This window comes from Nothobranchius furzeri, chromosome 1, assembly GCF_043380555.1.
Source record: "Nothobranchius furzeri strain GRZ-AD chromosome 1, NfurGRZ-RIMD1, whole genome shotgun sequence".
Lineage (NCBI taxonomy): Eukaryota > Metazoa > Chordata > Actinopteri > Cyprinodontiformes > Nothobranchiidae > Nothobranchius > Nothobranchius furzeri.
In genome coordinates this window covers 33,822,292-33,844,791 of record NC_091741.1, presented here as the reverse complement: position 1 = coordinate 33,844,791, position 22,500 = coordinate 33,822,292, and the positions used below count along the sequence as shown (strand labels likewise).

Sequence of the window (22,500 nt, the reverse complement as noted above, 5' to 3'; positions counted from 1 at the left end):
AGATGTCTCCACTATAGATGTATCCACTACAGTCTATAGATATCTCCACAATAGATGCCTCCATTATAGATGTCTCCACTACAGTCTATGGATGTCTCCATTATAGATGTCTCCACTACAGTCTATGATGTCTCCATTATAGATGTCTCCACTATAGATGTATCCACTACAGTCTACGGATGTCTCCACAATAGATGCCTCCATTATAGGTGTCTCCACTACAGTCTATGGATGCCTCCATTATAGATGTCTCCACTACAGTCTATGGATGTCTCTATTATAGATGTCTCCACTACAGTCTACGGATGTCTACATTATAGATGTCTCCATTATAGATGTCTCCACTATAGATGTCTCCATTATAGATGTCTCCATTATAGATGTCTCCACTACAGTCTACGGATGTCTACATTATAGATGTCTCCATTATAGATGTCTCCACTATAAATGTCTCCATTATAGATGTCTCCACTACAGTCTACGGATGTCTACATTATAGATGTCTCCATTATAGATGTCTCCACTATAGATGTCTCCATTATAGATGTCTCCATTATAGATGTGTCCACTACAGTCTATGGATGTCTCCATTATAGATGTCTCCACTATAGATGTCTCCATTATAGATGTCTCCACTATAGATGTATCCACTACAGTCTATAGATGTCTCCATTATAGATGTCTCCATTATAGATGTCTCCATTATAGATGTATCCACTACAGTCTATGGATGTCTCCATTATAGATGTCTCCACTATAGATGTCTCCATTATAGATGTCTCCACTATAGATGTCTCCATTATAGATGTATCCACTACAGTCTATGGATGTCTCCATTATAGATGTCTCCACTATAGATGTCTCCACTATAGATGTCTCCATTATAGATGTCTCCACTATAGATGTATCCACTACAGTCTATAGATGTCTCCATTATAGATGTCTCCATTATAGATGTCTCCACTACAGTCTACGGATGTCTCCATTATAGATGTCTCCATTATAGATGTCTCCACTATAAATGTCTCCACAATAGACGTCTCCATTATAGATGTATCCACTACAGTCTATAGATGTCTCCATTATAGACGTCTCCATTGTAGATGTCTCCATTATGGAAGTCTCCATTAAAGATGTCTCCACTAGAGTCTATAGATGTCTCCATTATAGTTGTCTCCATTATAGATGTCTCCACTACAGTCTATGGATGTCTCCATTATAGATGTCTCCACTATAGATGTCTCCATTATAGATGTCTCCACTATAGATGTATCCACTACAGTCTATAGATGTCTCCATTACAGATGTCTCCATTATGGAAGTCTCCATTAAAGATGTCTCCACTAGAGTCTATAGATGTCTCCATCATAGTTGCCTCCATCATAGATGTCTCCACTATAGATGTCTTCATTATAGATGTCTCCACTTGAGTCTACAGATGTCTCCACTTGAGTCTACAGGTGTCTTCACTAGAGTCTATAGATGTCTCAATTATAGATGTCTCCACTAGTTTATAGACATATCCACTAAAGTCTACAGATGTCTCCATTATAGATGACTCCACTTGTTTATAGACATATCCACTAAAGTCTATAGATGTCTCCACTTGAGTCTACAGATGTCTCCACTTGAGTCTACAGATGTCTTCACTAGAGTCTATAGATGTCTCCATTATAGATGTCTCCACTAGTTTATAGACGTCTCCACTTGAGTCTACAGATGTCTCCACTTGAGTCTACAGATGTCTCCACTTGAGTCTACAGATGTCTTCACTAGAGTCTATAGATGTCTCCATTATAGATGTCTCCACTAGTTTATAGACATATCCACTAAAGTCTACAGATGTCTCCATTATAGATGTCTCCATTATAGATGTCTCCATTATAGATGTCTCCACTAAAGCCTACAGGTCTCTCCACTAGAGTCTATAGGTGTCTCCACTAAAGATGTCTCCACTAAAGTCTAAAGATCTCTCCAATAGAGTCAATATATTTCTCCACTAAAGTCTATATGTGTCTCCACTATAGATGTCTCCATTATAGATGTCTCCACTATAGATGTCTCCATTATAGATGTATCCACTACAGTCTATGGATGTCTCCATTATAGATGTCTCCACTATAGATGTATCCACTACAGTCTATAGATGTCTCCACAATAGATGCCTCCATTATAGATGTCTCCACTACAGTCTATGGATGTCTCCATTATAGATGTCTCCACTACAGTCTATGATGTCTCCATTATAGATGTCTCCACTATAGATGTCTCCATTATAGATGTCTCCATTATGGATGTCTCCACTACAGTCTACGGATGTCTCCATTATAGATGTCTCCACTACAGTCTACGGATGTCTACATTATAGATGTCTCCATTATAGATGTCTCCACTATAGATGTCTCCATTATAGATGTATCCACTACAGTCTATGGATGTCTCCATTATAGATGTCTCCACTACAGTCTACGGATGTCTCCATTATAGATGTCTCCACTACAGTCTACGGATGTCTACATTATAGATGTCTCCATTATAGATGTCTCCACTATAGATGTCTCCATTATAGATGTCTCCACTATAGATGTCTCCATTATAGATGTATCCACTACAGTCTATGGATGTCTCCATTATAGATGTCTCCACTACAGTCTATGGATGTCTACATTATAGATGTCTCCATTATAGATGTCTCCACTATAGATGTCTCCATTATAGATGTCTCCACTATAGATGTCTCCATTATAGATGTATCCACTACAGTCTATGGATGTCTCCATTATAGATGTCTCCACTATAGATGTATCCACTACAGTCTATAGATATCTCCACAATAGATGCCTCCATTATAGATGTCTCCACTACAGTCTATGGATGTCTCCATTATAGATGTCTCCACTACAGTCTATGATGTCTCCATTATAGATGTCTCCACTATAGATGTATCCACTACAGTCTACGGATGTCTCCACAATAGATGCCTCCATTATAGATGTCTCCACTACAGTCTATGGATGCCTCCATTATAGATGTCTCCACTACAGTCTATGGATGTCTCTATTATAGATGTCTCCACTACAGTCTACGGATGTCTACATTATAGATGTCTCCATTATAGATGTCTCCACTATAGATGTCTCCATTATAGATGTCTCCATTATAGATGTCTCCACTACAGTCTACGGATGTCTACATTATAGATGTCTCCATTATAGATGTCTCCACTATAAATGTCTCCATTATAGATGTCTCCACTACAGTCTACGGATGTCTACATTATAGATGTCTCCATTATAGATGTCTCCACTATAGATGTCTCCATTATAGATGTCTCCATTATAGATGTGTCCACTACAGTCTATGGATGTCTCCATTATAGATGTCTCCACTATAGATGTCTCCATTATAGATGTCTCCACTATAGATGTATCCACTACAGTCTATAGATGTCTCCATTATAGATGTCTCCATTATAGATGTCTCCATTATAGATGTATCCACTACAGTCTATGGATGTCTCCATTATAGATGTCTCCACTATAGATGTCTCCATTATAGATGTCTCCACTATAGATGTCTCCATTATAGATGTATCCACTACAGTCTATGGATGTCTCCATTATAGATGTCTCCACTATAGATGTCTCCACTATAGATGTCTCCATTATAGATGTCTCCACTATAGATGTATCCACTACAGTCTATAGATGTCTCCATTATAGATGTCTCCATTATAGATGTCTCCACTACAGTCTACGGATGTCTCCATTATAGATGTCTCCACTATAAATGTCTCCACAATAGACGTCTCCATTATAGATGTATCCACTACAGTCTATAGATGTCTCCATTATAGACGTCTCCATTGTAGATGTCTCCATTATGGAAGTCTCCATTAAAGATGTCTCCACTAGAGTCTATAGATGTCTCCATTATAGTTGTCTCCATTATAGATGTCTCCACTACAGTCTATGGATGTCTCCATTATAGATGTCTCCACTATAGATGTCTCCATTATAGATGTCTCCACTATAGATGTATCCACTACAGTCTATAGATGTCTCCATTACAGATGTCTCCATTATGGAAGTCTCCATTAAAGATGTCTCCACTAGAGTCTATAGATGTCTCCATCATAGTTGCCTCCATCATAGATGTCTCCACTATAGATGTCTTCATTATAGATGTCTCCACTTGAGTCTACAGATGTCTCCACTTGAGTCTACAGGTGTCTTCACTAGAGTCTATAGATGTCTCAATTATAGATGTCTCCACTACTCCACTAGTTTATAGACATATCCACTAAAGTCTACAGATGTCTCCATTATAGATGACTCCACTTGTTTATAGACATATCCACTAAAGTCTATAGATGTCTCCACTTGAGTCTACAGATGTCTCCACTTGAGTCTACAGATGTCTTCACTAGAGTCTATAGATGTCTCCATTATAGATGTCTCCACTAGTTTATAGACGTCTCCACTTGAGTCTACAGATGTCTCCACTTGAGTCTACAGATGTCTCCACTTGAGTCTACAGATGTCTTCACTAGAGTCTATAGATGTCTCCATTATAGATGTCTCCACTAGTTTATAGACATATCCACTAAAGTCTACAGATGTCTCCATTATAGATGTCTCCATTATAGATGTCTCCATTATAGATGTCTCCACTAAAGCCTACAGGTCTCTCCACTAGAGTCTATAGGTGTCTCCACTAAAGATGTCTCCACTAAAGTCTAAAGATCTCTCCAATAGAGTCGATATATTTCTCCACTAAAGTCTATAGGTGTCTCCACTAGAGTCTATATATGTCTCCACTAAAGTCTATAGATTTCTCCACTAAAGTGTATAGGTGTCTCCACTAAAGTCTATAGAAGTCTTCACTAAAGTTTATAAGTGTCTTCACTTCTCTTCTGGCACTCGCAGAGTACAGACGGTTCCCTTTTTGCTCCCTTATCTTTTTTTCCCAAAGTTCTTTGTCCTGTCTGCCCACAGAGCGCTTCTCTGCACTTCTCCTGAAAATCCCTATTATTTTAGAAATGGATCTAATTAATTGGTCATTCAACGCGATTGATAAGATTTTTTCAATGATGAGAACGGGGCAGGGGGCTCCCACTTGCCCGCAAGGGATACACTCAGTGGGGTATATGCTCGATTCCTGGAAAGAATGGAGGATCGTATGCCTCTCCCAGTTGTCCATTGAGGACGTCGAAGGTGTGTGGATGTTTGGCCTGATGATCACTGGATTTCTTCTGATTGGAGTGGGAGGATATCTGGTTTTCTGGAAATTTGGGAAGACGGGAGCAATTGGAGGGCAACCCGCACCCACGGAAAGCACCGTTCGTGTGGAGACCTCACAGACTGGGGCGTTACTCTAGGTGAATCGTAAGCTGGACAATGTTCTAGCTGCGATACCGGTATTAGTGCGCAAAATGGGTGTCATCTCAGAGAGGGTCACCGGATGGTGTGGAGATGTTGAAAACCTGAATTGGCTTCTGGAGGACTTGAATGATCAGTTACAGACTGGAAGGCAGAGAGGAAAGTTATCTCTGCCTGACCCAAACAAAGTCTTATTATCCAAATCTGACGCCATGGCAGCCTTGTGGATGCCAACAACAAAATCCCCACGAAGGAAGGAATACAGACAGATGCTGTGAAAACATGACCTACACCACCCCCCACCCCCACCCCCCACCCCCTACCCCGCCTTCGGATTGGTGGACTTCAGCTTGGCGAGGTCATCAACCTGCAGGTGTCAATGTGCTCTGCGCTCCTCCCATAATCTCCCTCCCACCTGTGGCTACAGTGGATGAGCGCCATACAGGGCTGCTCTCGCTGGGGAAACAGGATCCCAGCCCCTACGCCTTCCTCTCGGTGTCTCATGTTGTGAACTGTTGATGTTCGTGCTTATATGTTTAAGGCGCTTTTTGCATAGTAAAGCTACGCCCTGCCGGGAGTAACTCTAGTATGCCTTTTTTCCCTCCCCCAATTTATCCTCATGTAATCCCCTTTTCATCTAATTGAAATGAGCGCCGTTATGGCTGCTCTCGTGGTCTGCCTGTATCTGTTCTGTCTACAAGTGTGTGTGTAACCTTGGTCAGGCTGTGCTGCAGAGTCAAGTTCCTATGCTCTGGTTTGCTGGAGCGCTGGCAATAAAGCTTTTTCTGATTCTGACTAAGGTCTATAGATGTCTCCACTAAAGTCTATAGGTGTCTCCACTAAAGTATGTAGGTGTCTCCATTAAAGTCTATAGGTGTCTCCACTAAAGTCTATATGTGTCTCCACTAAAGTCTAAAGATGTCTCCATTAAAGTCTAAATATGTCTCCACTAAAGTCTATAGGTGTCTCCACTAAAGTATGTAGGCGTCTCCATTAAAGTCTATAGGTGTCTCCACTAAAGTCTAAAGATGTCTCCACTAAAGTCTATAGGTGTCTCCACTAAAGTCTAAAGATGTCTCCACTAAAGTCTATAGGTGTCTCCACTAAAGTATGTAGGTGTCTCCATTAAAGTCTATATGTGTCTCCACTAAAGTCTATAGAAGTCTTCACTAAAGTCTAAAGATGTCTCCACTAAAGTCTATAGATGTCTCCACTAAAGTCTATAGATGTCTCCACTAAAGTATGTAGGTGTCTCCATTAAAGTCTATAGGTGTCTCCACTAAAGTATGTAGGTGTCTCCATTAAAGTCTATAGGTGTCTTCACTAAAGTCTAAAGAAGTCTCCACTAAAGTCTAAAGATGTCTCCACTAAAGTATATAGATGTCTCCATTAAAGTATATAGGTGTCTCCACTAAAGTCTATAGATGTCTCCACTAAAGTCTAAAGATGTCTCCACTAAAGTATGTAGGTGTCTCCACTAAAGTCTATAGGTGTCTCCACTAAATATGTAGGTTTCTCCATTAAAGTCTATAGGTGTCTCCACTAAAGTCTAAAGATGTCTCCACTAAAGTCTATAGGTGTCTCCACTAAAGTCTAAAGATGTCTCCACTAAAGTCTATAGGTGTCTCCACTAAAGTATGTAGGTGTCTCCATTAAAGTCTATAGGTGTCTCCACTAAAGTCTATAGAAGTCTTCACTAAAGTCTAAAGATGTCTCCACTAAAGTCTATAGATGTCTCCACTAAAGTCTATAGATGTCTCCACTAAAGTATGTAGGTGTCTCCATTAAAGTCTATAGGTGTCTCCACTAAAGTATGTAGGTGTCTCCATTAAAGTCTATAGGTGTCTTCACTAAAGTCTAAAGAAGTCTCCACTAAAGTCTAAAGATGTCTCCACTAAAGTATATAGATGTCTCCATTAAAGTATATAGGTGTCTCCACTAAAGTCTATAGATGTCTCCACTAAAGTCTAAAGATGTCTCCACTAAAGTATGTAGGTGTCTCCACTAAAGTCTATAGGTGTCTCCACTAAAGTATGTAGGTTTCTCCACTAAACTCTATAGGTGTCCCCACTAAAGTCTAAAGATGTCTCCACTAAAGTCTATAGATGTCTCCAATAAAGTCTATAGGTTTCTCCACTAAAGTCTATAGATGTCTGCACTAAAGTCTATAGGTGTCTCCACTAAAGTCTATAGGTGTCTCCACTAAAGTCTATAGATGTCTCCATTAAAGTCTATAGGTGTCTCCACTAAAGTCTATAGGTGTCTCCACTAAAGTTTATAGATGTCTCCATTAAAGTCTATAGATGTCTCCACTAAAGCCTATAGGTGTCTCCACTAAAGTCTATAGGTGTCTCCACTAAAGTCTATAGGTGTCTCCACTAAAGTTTATAGATGTCTCCATTAAAGTCTATAGATGTCTCCACTAAAGTCTATAGATGTCTCCATTAAAGTCTATAGGTGTCTCCACTAAAGCCTATAGGTGTCTCCCTAAAGTTTATAGATGTCCCCATTAAAGTCTATAAATGTCTCCACTAAAGCCTATAGGTGTCTCCAGTAAAGTCTATAGTTATCTTCATTAAACTCTATAGGTGTCTCCAATAAAGTATATAGAAGTCTTCACTAAAGTCTATAAGTGTCTTCTCTAAGGTCTATAGATGTCTCCACTAAAGTCTATAGGTGTCTCCACTAAAGTCTATAGATGTCTCCACTAAAGTCTATAGGTGTCTCTACTAAAGTCTATAAGTGTCTTCACTAAGGTCTATAGATGTCTCCACTAAAGTCTATATGTGTCTCCACTAAAGTCTAAAGATGTCTCCACTAAAGTCTATAGGCGTCTCCATTAAAGTCTATAAATGTCTCCACTAAAGCCTATAGGTGTCTCTACTAAAGTCTATAAGTGTCTTCACTAAGGTCTATAGATGTCTCCACTAAAGTCTATATGTGTCTCCACTAAAGTCTGAAGATGTCTCCACTAAAGTCTATAGGCGTCTCCATTAAAGTCTATAAATGTCTCCACTAAAGCCTATAGGCGTCTCTACTAAAGTCTATAGGTGTCTCCACTAAAGTCTATAGATGTCTCCACTAAAGTCTATAGGTGTCTCTACTAAAGTATATAAGTGTCTTCACTAAGGTCTATAGATGTCTCCACTAAAGTCTATATGTGTCTCCACTAAAGTCTAAAGATGTCTCCACTAAAGTCTGTAGGTGTCTCCATTAAAGTCTATAAATGTCTCCACTAAAGCCTATAGGTGTCTCCACTAAAGTTTATAGATGTCCCCATTAAAGTCTATAAATGTCTCCACTAAAGCCTATAGGTGTCTCCAGTAAAGTCTATAGTTATCTTCATTAAACTCTATAGGTGTCTCCAATAAAGTATATAGAAGTCTTCACTAAAGTCTATAAGTGTCTTCTCTAAGGTCTATAGATGTCTCCACTAAAGTCTATAGGTGTCTCCACTAAAGACTATAGATGTATCCACTAAAGTCTATAGGTGTCTCTACTAAAGTCTATAAGTGTCTTCACTAAGGTCTATAGATGTCTCCACTAAAGTCTATATGTCTCCACTAAAGTCTAAAGATGTCTCCACTAAAGTCTATAGGCGTCTCCACTAAAGTCTAAAGATGTCTCCACTAAAGTCTGTAGGTGTCTCCACTAAAGTCTATAGGTGTCTCCACTAAAGTCTGTAGGTGTCTCCACTAAAGTCTATAGGTGTCTCCACTAAAGTATATAGGTGTCTCCACTTAAGTCTAAAGATGTCTCCACTAAAGTCTAAAGATGTTTCCACTAAAGTATATAGATGTCTCCATTAAAGTATATAGGTGTCTCCACTAAAGTCTATAGATGTCTCCACTAAAGTCTAAAGATGTCTCCACTAAAGTATTTAGGTGTCTCCACTAAAGTCTATAGGTGTCTCCACTAAAGTATGTAGGTTTCTCCACTAAACTCTATAGGTGTCCCCACTAAAGTCTAAAGATGTCTCCACTAAAGTCTATAGATGTCTCCAATAAAGTCTATAGGTGTCTCCACTAAAGTCTATAGATGTCTCCACTAAAGTCTATAGGTGTCTCCACTAAAGTCTATAGATGTCTCCATTAAAGTCTATAGGTGTCTCCACTAAAGTATATAGGTGTCTCCACTTAAGTCTAAAGATGTCTCCACTAAAGTCTAAAGATGTTTCCACTAAAGTATATAGATGTCTCCATTAAAGTATATAGGTGTCTCCACTAAAGTCTATAGATGTCTCCACTAAAGTCTAAAGATGTCTCCACTAAAGTTTATAGATGTCTCCATTAAAGTCTATAGATGTCTCCACTAAAGCCTATAGGTGTCTCCACTAAAGTCTATAGGTGTCTCCACTAAAGTCTATAGGTGTCTCCACTAAAGTTTATAGATGTCTCCATTAAAGTCTATAGATGTCTCCACTAAAGTCTATAGATGTCTCCATTAAAGTCTATAGGTGTCTCCACTAAAGCCTATAGGTGTCTCCCTAAAGTTTATAGATGTCCCCATTAAAGTCTATAAATGTCTCCACTAAAGCCTATAGGTGTCTCCAGTAAAGTCTATAGTTATCTTCATTAAACTCTATAGGTGTCTCCAATAAAGTATATAGAAGTATTCACTAAAGTCTATAAGTGTCTTCTCTAAGGTCTATAGATGTCTCCACTAAAGTCTATAGGTGTCTCCACTAAAGTCTATAGATGTCTCCACTAAAGTCTATAGGTGTCTCTACTAAAGTCTATAAGTGTCTTCACTAAGGTCTATAGATGTCTCCACTAAAGTCTATATGTGTCTCCACTAAAGTCTAAAGATGTCTCCACTAAAGTCTATAGGCGTCTCCACTAAAGTCTAAAGATGTCTCCACTAAAGTCTGTAGGTGTCTCCATTAAAGTCTATAAATGTCTCCACTAAAGCCTATAGGTGTCTCCACTAAAGTTTATAGATGTCCCCATTAAAGTCTATAAATGTCTCCACTAAAGCCTATAGGTGTCTCCAGTAGTCTATAGTTATCTTCATTAAACTCTATAGGTGTCTCCAATAAAGTATATAGAAGTCTTCACTAAAGTCTATAAGTGTCTTCTCTAAGGTCTATAGATGTCTCCACTAAAGTCTATAGGTGTCTCCACTAAAGTCTATAGATGTCTCCACTAAAGTCTATAGGTGTCTCTACTAAAGTCTATAAGTGTCTTCACTAAGGTCTATAGATGTCTCCACTAAAGTCTATATGTGTCTCCACTAAAGTCCAAAGATGTCTCCACTAAAGTCTATAGGCGTCTCCACTAAAGTCCAAAGATGTCTCCACTAAAGTCTGTAGGTGTCTCCACTAAAGTCTATAGATGTCTCCACTAAAGTCTGTAGGTGTCTCCACTAAAGTCTATAGGTGTCTCCACTAAAGTATATAGGTGTCTCCACTTAAGTCTAAAGATGTCTCCACTAAAGTCTATAGGTGTCTCCACTAAAGTCTAAAGATGTCTCCACTTAAGTCTGTAGGTGTCTCCACTTAAGTCTGTAGGTGTCTCCACTAAAGTCTATAGGTGTCTGTACTGAAGTCTATAGGTCTCTCTACTAAAGTCTACAGGTGTCTCCACTAAAGTCTATAGTTATCTCCACTAAAGTCTATAGTTATCTCCATTAAACTCTATAGGTGTCTCCACTAAAGTCTATAGAAGTCTTCACTAAAGTCTATAAGTGTCTTCTCTAAGGTCTATAGATGTCTCCACTAAAGTCTATAGGTGTCTCCACTAAAGTCTATTGGTGTCTCCACTAAAGTCTAAAGATGTCTCCACTAAAGTCTAGAAGTGTCTTCACTAAGGTCTATAGATGTCTCCACTAAAGTCTATATGTGTCTCCACTAAAGTCTAAAGATGTCTCCACTAAAGTCTAAATATGTCTCCACTAAAGTCTGTAGGTGTCTCCACTAAAGTCTGTAGGTGTCTCCACTAAAGTCTATAGGTGTCTCCACTAAAGTCTAAAGGTGTCTCCACTTAAGTCTAAAGATGTCTCCACTAAAGTATGTAGGTGTCTCCACTAAAGTCTATAGGTGTCTCCACTAAAGTCTAAAGATGTCTCCACTTAAGTCTGTAGGTGTCTCCACTAAAGTCTATAGATGTCTCCATTAAAGTATATAAATATCTCCACTAAAGTCTATAGGTGTCTGCACTAAAGTCTATAGGTGTCTCCACTAAAGTCTACAGGTGTCTCCACTAGAGTCTATAGGTGTCTCCACTAAAGTCTACAGGTGTCTCCACTAAAGTCTATAGGTGTCTCCACTAAAGTCTATAGGTGTCTCCACTAAAGTCTACAGGTGTCTCCACTAGAGTTTATAGGTGTCTCCACTAAAGTCTATAGGTGTCTCCACTAGAGTCTATAGGTGTCTCCACTAAAGTCTACAGGTGTCTCCACTAAAGTCTATAGGTGTCTCCACTAAAGTCTATAGGTGTCTCCACTAAAGTCTACAGGTGTCTCCACTAGAGTTTATAGGTGTCTCCACTAAAGTCTATAGGTGTCTCCACTAGAGTCTATAGGTGTCTCCACTAAAGTCTATAGGTGTCTCCACTGAAGTCTTTAGGTCTCTCCACTAAAGTGTACAGTTGTCTCCACTAAAGTCTATAGTTGTCCTCACTAAAGTCTGTAGATGTCTCCACTAAAGTCTATAGATGTCTCCATGAAACTATATAGATGTCTCCATTAAAGATGTAATTCAATGTTCAAAAACTTTTAAGTGGATTCATTCTTCAAACAATGTAACACATAAATCACCATAAAATAAATAAAGATTAAGAATTTTAAAAGAAAATACAAACTGAAAATGATGAAAACACAACATTATAGTTTGAAATAAAGTGAAAAATGTAAAAACAAAAATAACATGTCTTCCTATTTTCCTTCATTCATTTAATCACTTTTCATGTTTCTCATTTTCTCATAGAAGTGAAGTGTTTTTTCAGTAGGATAACTGAAGGTAAAATGGTGTGTCGCTGCATTTTTTTTTTGTGTGTTGACATTAATAAATAAGTTGGAGGTTTATTCTTTCTCTCTGCCCCTGGTTGAGCGGCGCTCTGACTAGCGGGTCTGGTGTCATTAGAGGTCAGACCAGCGGTGTGCGCCGGCTGCAGGGTGAGAGAGACGGGGAGAGAGGAGCTGCATTACCTTGAGCATTATTAATGGAAGAAACGGCTTCGGGTGGAAATTTGTTCAAACTAAATCACTGGAGATGTCCGAAGGATTTGGAAGTTTAACAGCATCATTTAGGGGAATTTGTGTAATGAGCAATTAACACAGATATGCCTTTACTGTCGCTAGAATTATTTACTGAGGATGTTTCTTTGTTCAACCTCAGCTCCTGAAACCTAAATTGGATCTGTTTACCCAACATTACCAGATCTGCATCTGAATCCACGCTCCGCTGCAGCAGCAGCTTCTGGTCCTTTGGTCCAAAACTGAGGCAGCTTGAAAAAAGTCATATACTGTGAGTCGCGGTTGGCTGAAATTATCATTTATAATATGATACCAACCATAAAGTACTGTGCATTACTTTATTTGCATATTCATTAAACATACATCCCAGCCTAATGTTTTTTTTCTACCAGGGCGAGTGCTGTCATCATCTGGGTAATGAAATATTTTATATTATATTTACATCTATTTTATCCACGTACCCCCTGTAGTGCACTTACAGACCACTAGGGGGTATGTAAACCCATTTGGGAATCCCTGCACTATAGAACCAGCGGGTAAAAACAGCCCAAAACATCAGGAATCTGCTCAGTGTGACGTTGGAACAAAGGATTACACAAACCGAGTGGATTTTTTTTCACAATAACATGGATTATTATGACCATAAACCAGCAAAGGTAAGACAGAATTAATATGTTTGACTTCGGGAAATGAGCTGTTTTGCTGCTGCGTTGCTCCGTAAGTTTTGCAGGTAGAGTAATGATGCTTATTTTGTTGTAACGACTCTATAAGGGCGTTTAGCTTTTGTTACGGCCTTTTCATTCTGTGGCTTATTATTGTCATAGGGTGTTGTTGAGGTAAAAAATGTTTAGATGAGCCTCTTCCTGTTAAAGAGCAAGTCACCCCCTACCAGATTCTTACCCAACTCCCACTTCCTGTTAGAAAAATGCAACAAATATATATTTTTTTAATTTATTTATTGAGAACCTCATTAGCTCCCACCATAGTGTGGAGCTATTCTTCCTGAGGTCTCTTCCAATTTCATTACAAATATTTTACAAAACACCCCCATCTCCATTCCCCCCCCCCCACCCCCAACAACAACAAACTCCAGGAGCTCATTGTAATCATATCAGCTCAATTGCTATAACGATATACCAGTAAGTTACCACACACTTCAGCGTTCATGAAAAATCTAAATAAGTAAATATGGAGAGTTTACACAGAGCAATAAATAAATATATCCAAGAATCAAAAATCATATCACATCACATCCATAACAAACAAAAACTATAGAAGCTGTCATATCAGTCACATTTACAATTCACTGTGCAAAACTTACTGTTGTGTAAACAAAAAAAGCTTTAACTTACTTTGAAAACACCTTCTGTTATTCTCTAATAACAAAAATCTCGGTATGGCATTCCATGCAACCATGGCTCTGTAATAAACTGCTCTTTGCCTTTGATTTGTTCTGCAGCGCGGTAACGCGCACCTTATGTCACTTGTCTGTCTCGTCATGTAATCATGATTGTCCGAAAAAAAAGATAATTTGTCATAAATTATTCTAGGAATTTTTGTAGTTATTATATTTCTTATAAATGTGATCAGTGAATACTTTAATCTACATTTCACTGTTAACCAGGCCAACCTATCGTGCATCGTACTTACATTTGTTCTATAATTACAACCCAGAACAATTCGTGCAGCTTTATTTTGAGCCACTTGTAACTTATATAAATTCATTTCACTTGTATTAGACCAAATAACTGATGCATAACCTAAATGAGACAGTACTAATGTTTGAACTAAAGTTTTTATCTGCAAACGAGGAATAAATTTACAACAATATTTGATTGTGCCCATACTTCTTCCAAGTTTCAGCAGGACATGATTTATGTGACTAGTCCATGACAATCTAGAATCCACAATTACCCCCAACAGTCTTGCTTCTTCTACCTGCTCTATCTCTACATTACCTAGCTTCAAATGCAGTCTAGGTGTCATCTGTAGTGTATATGTATTTCCAACTATCATGCATTTAGTTTTTTCTGCATTGATTTCTAGTTTGTTCATTCTAATCCATTGTGTAACTAAATCCAACTCCTTTTTCAAAATATCATTTAATTGGCCTTCTGTTTTTGCTGATGCAAATAATGTAGTGTCATCTGCATATATAGCCATGGTTGCATGTTTTAAAATCAAAGGTAAGTCATTAATAAAAATAGAAAACAAAAGAGGGCCCAAACAACTGCCCTGTGGCACTCCACAATCTAACTGACCTGTTTCAGAATAACTGCCATTAAAATAGAAGTTGAATTTACGATTCGCTAAATAACTTTCTGTCCACTTAATGGCGGACGACTGAAATCTATAACGTTCTAATTTTTTTAATAAAATTTTATGATCAATCACATCAAAAGCTGCACTCAAATCTAAAAATATAGTACCAACTAACTTTTTATCATCTATTTCTTCTAACCAATGATCAGTAATCTGAGCAAGTGCAGTAGTAGTGGAGTGACCCGCCTTATATGCATGTTGATAAATTGTGTTTAATCTATTAGTTATAAAATATTCTTGTATTTGTTCATATGCTACTCTTTCCAAAAGTTTGCTTAATGCTGGTAACAAACTTATTGGCCGACTATTTTTACCAGACAGTGGTCCTCTGTTATTTTTTATTAATGGAATTACTTTTGCCTTTTTCCATTGGGCTGGAAAAATACTTTGATTAAAACTTATGTTAATTAAATGTGAAACTGGCAGTAAGATAAAATCTACCACCAATTTTAGCAATCTTATATCAATATCGTCCATTCCAGGGGGTTTATCTTTACTATTTAAGATTGATTTTTTATGTCATCCTCTGATACCTCCATAAACTTAAACTCACAGCCTTTCATTTGCATTATATCATCCTTAATTCTTTGATAAGATGTATTTTCATCTTTTCTCTCCTCCCTGGTATTATTCAATGTTTAAATTGTATTGATAAAAACTGTTTTAAATAATCAGCTATTTCTTTTGATTTAGTTAAAAAAACTCCATCTGCCTCTAGAAGAGTAGGTGCCTTCCTTTTTTAACCCCCATAAGTTCGTTTAATGCACCCCACACCTTTGCATTATCGAATTTAGCTTCTATGATTCTTCTATGATAATATAATTGTTTTTTGTTTTTATTCAGTTTGGTTAAAATGTTCCTTATTTTGCGATATTCGCACCATGTTTCCAATTGATTTGTTTTTATTGCTTCTAATTTTAATTTGTCCCTCTGCCTCAAACGTTCCTTAAGTTCTGTATCCAGCCATGGAGAAGCTACATGTCTTACTGCCTGCTTCCTCATCGGTGCATGTTTATTTATCACCTTTGTTAACAAATTCTCAAAGATCTCTACAGCTTTAACTGGATCCTGCTCCTTTGTTACATCTTTCCAATCTATGTTTCTTATTTCTGCTAGGCAACAAATGCTGTTGCCTAGCAGACCGAGAGGATGGAGCCGCTAACAACACACACTCATGACATTGTGACATCATAATGGACCATCTAACATCATAGTGTACCTCTTAGCCAATAGCGATGCAGATTTAAATTCAAATGCAGTGCTGAACTTTTACCTGACGACAGTGCAACACTGACAGTTTTAGGCAGAATATTTAAATTTTAACTAAAATGCACTAAAGTGCCGAATTATTGACTACACGTGTCTGCAGCACCACCAGACACTCATTTATATAGTTTATCAGCAAAAAAATGTTGATTTGGAGTGACTTGCTCTTTAAGTACATGTGTAGTTTGCATATGCTGGTGGTGAATGTTAAGCATGTTAAGAATTGTAATTTGACGTCACCTAGTGGTGATTTGTTGCTAGCACACCTGAAAACTAATGGCAAAAATGCATCCCACCCAAAAATAAATTAACCAGCGGCCATTGTGTGTGTGTGTGTGTGTGCGTGCGCGTGTGAGCAAGTGAGAGAGAGAGAGAGACTTACAAGCTCTCCAGACTTTTGGTTCCTGTCAGATCTGGAAACTCTGTGAGGTTTGCTGCCCCGTTCAGAGATCTGAGGTGAAACACGACAGAATTCCAGTTTAGAAAAGCTGCTCTTCATTAGTTTGTCACATTCTTGAAGTTATTCACCTGATTACACGAGACTCAGAGTAACCACTGAGTCACTGATGACTGACCTTTAGTACAACAAGAGGTAAAACATCACAAATAGAGATGTCCGAATTATTAGGTCATATATATTGGCCGACGTCGACATTAAAATTTTTAATTGGATAATATTGGTATCGGTTTTCACTCTTTTAATGACCCAACTGTTACATAGCACACAAATGTTATGCATCACACTCTGCAGCTGCTTTTCCTCTCTCTCAAAATGTCCAAATATGACGGATCTGAGGTCAGGTCTTTGAGAAATTTTAGATTTTTTTTATTTGGCACAACTTGTGAAGTAGAAATCAGCCCTGTGTGTGTGTGCTGTCCTCACAGCACATCGCTACGTGTAGCTAGCAGCTAACAAACCCCTAAAACAAAACAAGAATCTTCACCCAAGACTCGCTTCTCTTATCTGAAGATCTTATTAAATGTTTTAACATCACAGCTCCAAAAAAACCATGCCAGTACTTAAAAGGTAAATGGCCTGTATTTGATATAGCGCCTTCTAGAGTCCTGGAACCCCCCAAGGCGCTTTACAACACAATCAGTCATTCACCCATTCACACACTGGTGGTGATGAGCTACGATGTAGCCACAGCTGCCCTGGGGCACACTGACAGAGGCGAGGCTGCTGAGCACTGGCGCCACCGGTCCCTCCGACCACCACCAGCAGGCAAGGTGGGTTAAGTGTCTTGCCCAAGGACACAACGACAGCGACAGACTGAGCGGGTCTCGAACCTGCAACCTTCTGATTACAGGGCGAGCACTTAACTCCTGTGCCACCGTCGCCACACACACACACATCTTAGCATCACGCTCAGAGAGAATGGGATAGACATGGCACCTTTCCTCTCACAGACTTAAATCAAGTATTTAGCACAGAAAATGTCTAAATGTAAGCGTGACAGGACATATGTGATGCTAGCGACCCAAAAGGTTTTAGGTTTCCTGTTTTTATCAAACGGGACACAGCATGAATTCATATCGCCATCGGTTACTAAGAGTCAGTATCGGTGTTCAGGATATCGGGACAAAAGCCAACATCGAGCATCTCTAGTTACAAACAGCTCTGTTCAAATCTGGTTCAAAATGAAAGTCTTTAACCTGTTCAACCCTAGCGCCCCCAGCTGGGGTCCTCTACAGGTTCATGTCCCAAACATCTACAGCTGTCCACATTCTCCAAACACGACTAAAACCACAACCAGACAGCCCAGATGGGAAACAAGGCAATTTTAAATGGTAATAAATGAAGATAAAATTATGATTGAACTTTATTTAAGAAGAGCATCTGATCTTCTCTGGTGTCTGCTGAAAAAACCCTTGAACAAATGTAGCTGAGGACCCCAGGAATAAATAAAACCATTGACTAAATTTCCTAAATGGAATTGAACTCACAACCTCCATCCAGTCAGCACGTTCCCACAGGGCAGCTCTTCTAAAATAAAGTTTCAAGTATTAGTTTATCGTAATGCATCAAAAACCAAACATTGCTTTGTTTACAATCTAAACTGGTTTGATTGTAGCTGTAGCTCTGCTCGGGGAACACAAACCATCACTGACACTTGGGACATGAAACTCCAAAGGCCCCCAACTGGGAGGCGCCAGAGCCCAAAGAAAAAAGGCCTAGGGCCTAAAGGGCTGATCCTGCATGATGGCCAGCAGGGGGCGCTGACTCGGGCTGTTAAAACTGCCCACTAAGAATAAAAAGCAAAATAAGACAAAGAGACTTTCTTCTAACTGGAGGGTTGAAACCCTGCTGGTTCAGGGCCAGGCCGTGTTTATGTAGGTTTGTGGAATAAGAAAGTCATGAGGTGTGCTGTGTTTGCCTGATGATCAACATTTTAAAATGAATTTTAGAGTTTGGCTTTTGACAAACTTCAGCATTTAATTAAATGTGCATTTTTATTTGCTATGAAATTGCTCCCTTTCCGTGGAACAACGGATGGGAATTTAGCTCCGGGCTAAAATCCGGCAGGTTTTCTAACTGTCTGTGGTGTTTTGTTCATTATTATGTACTGTCAAATAAAGATTTATGTTCAGTTTAATTCATATCAGTAAGCAGGTTTAAATAAGTTCATATTCATTGTTCAGTTAAATGGTGAATGGTTAGGGTTAGTTAAAAGGTTGATGACCTGTATCTGATTAAGTGCCTACTGGGGTTTAGAGGTTACAGCCTTTAGAGGTTACAGCCTTTGGAGGCTACAGCCTTTAGAGGCTACAACCTTTAGAGGTTACAGTCTTTAGAGGTTACATTAGAGGCTACAACCTTTAGAGGTTACAAACTTTAGAGGCAACAACCTTTAGAGGCTACAGCCTTTAGATGTTACAGTCTTTAGATGTTACAACCTTTAGAGGTTACAACCTTTAGAGGTTACAACCTTTAGAGGCAACAACCTTTAGAGGCAACAACCTTTAGAGGCTACAACCTTTAGAGGTTACAAACTTTAGAGGCAACAACCTTTAGATGTTACAACCTTTAGAGGTTACAGTCTTTAGATGTTACAACCTTTAGAGGTTACAACCTTTAGAGGTTACAACCTTTAGAGGTTACAACCTTTAGAGGCTACAACCTTTAGAGGCAACAACCTTTAGATGTTACAACCTTTAGATGTTACAAACTTTAGAGGCAACAACCTTTAGATGTTACAACCTTTAGAGGTTACAACCTTTAGAGGTTACAAACTTTAGAGGCAACAACCTTTAGAGGCAACAACCTTTAGAGGCTACAGCCTTTAGAGGCTACAACCTTTAGAGGCTACAACCTTTAGAGGTTACAAACTTTAGAGGCAACAACCTTTAGAGGGTTCAGCCTTTAGATGTTATAGTCTTTAGATGTTACAACCTTTAGATGTTACAGTCTTTAGAGGTTACAACCTTTAGAGGTTACAACCTTTAGAGGCAACAACCTTTAGAGGCTACAGCCTTTAGAGGCTACAACCTTTAGAAGTTACAAACTTTAGAGGCTACAACCTTTAGAGGTTACAAACTTTAGAGGCAACAACCTTTGGATGCTACAACCTTTAGATGTTACAGTCTTTAGATGTTGCAACCTTTAGAGGTTACAACCTTTAGAGGCTACAACCTTTAGAGGTTACACACTTTAGAGGCAACAACCTTTAGAGGCTACAGCCTTTAGAGGCTACAACCTTTAGATGTTACAGTCTTTAGATGTTACAACCTTAAGAGGTTACAACCTTTAGAGGTTACACCCTTCACCTTTAGCAGCTAGCCGATAGCAGCGTGACAGTTTCTAGTCATATTTTACTTCTGAGGAGCAGAATGTGTTAAAACAACTATTTCCATCACTTGTGTCGGGTGAGTTTGTGTTTCTCACAGCGTCCGGAGCTCTGGCAGGTTCTGAAAAGCAGAGCGTCCAACAGACTCAATCGGATTATTGTAAAAGAATCTGTGAAACAAGAAGTAAAAACATTTTAGAATCAACAGAAACAGAGGAGGCCTCAAAGGTCAGTACAGTTCAGAACTGTTTGGGGTCAGTGGTACCTACATGGAGATCAGTGACGGGTTCCCAGTGAAGGCGTGCTCTGGAATAGACTGGATGTTGTTGCTATGGAAACCACTAAACAGGAAAAAAGGACTTTAGCATCCATTCCTATAACGTGAGTCCTCAGGTAAACTGTAGAATAGTCGGATTGTCGGACGTAAAGGTGGGACTCACAGCTCCTTGAGGTGGCTGAGGGAGCGGATGGCCGTGGGAAACTCCACCAGGTTGTTGTGGTTCAAATCTCTGAGGAGAAAAACAGAAGCAGGCTTCATTCTGCTGCCATGCTGCCACACATCATAACGTAAAATGATCTTATCTGATCCGATTTGCTGCCTCTGTACTGGGAATGATCGACTACCTGCTGGTAAAACCAAACCTGGAACACGTGAGCTACACGGGATCGACATGAATCTGTCTGTGTCGACGGGAACACCAAGTCTGGAATTGTTTGTTTTCCCCTCTAGGTTGGTTCCACATCTTCAACAGCATCTGACTGAATATCCATCCTTGTTCTGGGATTCCACATTTCAGACAAATGCTGGTGAAGGTTCCCTGTCATCCAGGTCATGGTGACCCAGAAGGTTCAGATGAAGGCAGCTGGACTTCTTTAGCTTCTTGAAGATGTTTCACTTCTCATTCGAGGAGCTTTGTAAGTTCTGACTGGAATATGGGAGAGTCGAGCTCATTAGCTGTAGTTGTGTTTTTATTTAATGAGCAGAAACTACTCTGAGTACCCCGCCTCTCTAACGCCTCACCAGGGGAAGTCTTCCTACTCCAGGTAGGTAAAAGCTGGGAACAGAAGCTCTGGATTGATTGTATAATCAGACTCTGGTCTTTATGGAGTTGGAGGAATGTCGGCTTTAGGCTGGAAACGTCTTTGATGTCCTTGTTGACTTTCCTAGCTTCATGATTGGCTTTAATCTTCTTGTTTTTCTCTTTAAGTTCATTAAAGAAACTCTTTTTTCATCATCAGTAGAGAAGAGAGCATTCCTCCAGTTCACACATGGCTTCAATTAGGTCCTCATCCATCACTGGGATGGATGTGGCCATTACACACACACACACACACACACACACACACACACACACACACACACACACACACACACACACTCACACAAACACGCACAGACACACACACACACTCAAACAAGCACACACACACACACACACACACACACACACACACACACACACACACACACACGCACACACACACACACACACACACACACACACACACACTCACATACACACGCACACACTCACATACACACGCACGCATGCACGCACACACTCACACAAACACGCACAGACACACACACACACTCAAACAAGCACACACACACACACACACACACACACACACACACACACACACACACACACACACACACGCGCACACACACACACACACACACACACACTCACATACACACGCACGCATGCACGCACACACACACACACACACACACACACACACACACACACCTGATTAGACTGGAGGTGTCCTCTTCGTGAACATTAAACCTGTTTTGAGTCAGCAGCTTGGGACGGACTCGCTGGGCTGCAGGCGTCTTCTAAAAATCTCCAAATGTTCTCAAACGGTTTTCCTCTGGAGAGCTTTTGGGCCTGGCTCTGGAGCTGGAAGTGTGACTGGAACAAATCCTCCCTGGGAGGAATCAGTCAGGTGTCTAGAACCCAGCTAGAACCTTTCTCGGGTTTGTGGAACAGGAAGTGAAAAGTTGTGACAGGTTTGGGACGAGTTGGAGACCAAACTCTAAACTTTCATTCCTTGTTCCCTGATGGTTCCTCCAGAGATCGGCCTCCTCTCCTCAGGGAACAAGTTAGAGGAGTGTGGATGTTGTTTGATAAGTGAAGAGCATCTGAGGGTCCGTCAGGTCACCTGAGCAGGTGTGCATGTAGAGATGAAGCTGAGATGTTTTATTTCCTCCCAACAGAAACCATCATTCCTCCTGTTTTACGTCTGGTACCTGTTACTGACACGCCACCCCAAACGCCACGAACAAGTTTCAACATGGAACAGAGATCTTTAGGAAGTTTCAGACGGGTTCCTCTTATTTAGCTTCTGGATGTTTTACAGCTGTTTGAGATTAAAGTTGTTGCACCCAAAACGCTGTTTCTGATGCACATGACCCGACTTCGCCCTCGGTGCATCAAACTCCTCGTGGAAAACAACTCAGTCAGAAACTCACAGCGTCTCCAGACTCCGGAGTCCGTGGAAGCAGCTGGTTCCCATGGTAACGATCCTATTGATGTTCA

The 22,500-nt window shown here is 39.7% G+C and overlaps 1 protein-coding gene across 3 annotated transcripts in view; it reads right to left on the bottom strand.

Annotated features, from left to right (window-relative positions):
* Positions 1-22,500, bottom strand: part of LOC107387630 (leucine-rich repeat-containing G-protein coupled receptor 5) — a 91,601-nt gene that overhangs the window by 19,056 nt on the left and 50,045 nt on the right. For all 3 annotated transcript variants that reach the window (XM_070541735.1, XM_070541727.1, XM_054739916.2), the window contains 5 exons: positions 22,434-22,500; positions 20,392-20,460; positions 20,221-20,292; positions 20,050-20,121; positions 16,546-16,614 (listed from right to left, as the gene is read on the bottom strand). The exon at positions 22,434-22,500 is cut by the window's right edge and continues 5 nt beyond it. In XM_070541735.1, the coding sequence (XP_070397836.1) occupies positions 16,546-16,614; positions 20,050-20,121; positions 20,221-20,292; positions 20,392-20,460; positions 22,434-22,500 (349 nt within the window). The remainder of the gene's footprint in view (positions 1-16,545; positions 16,615-20,049; positions 20,122-20,220; positions 20,293-20,391; positions 20,461-22,433) is intronic.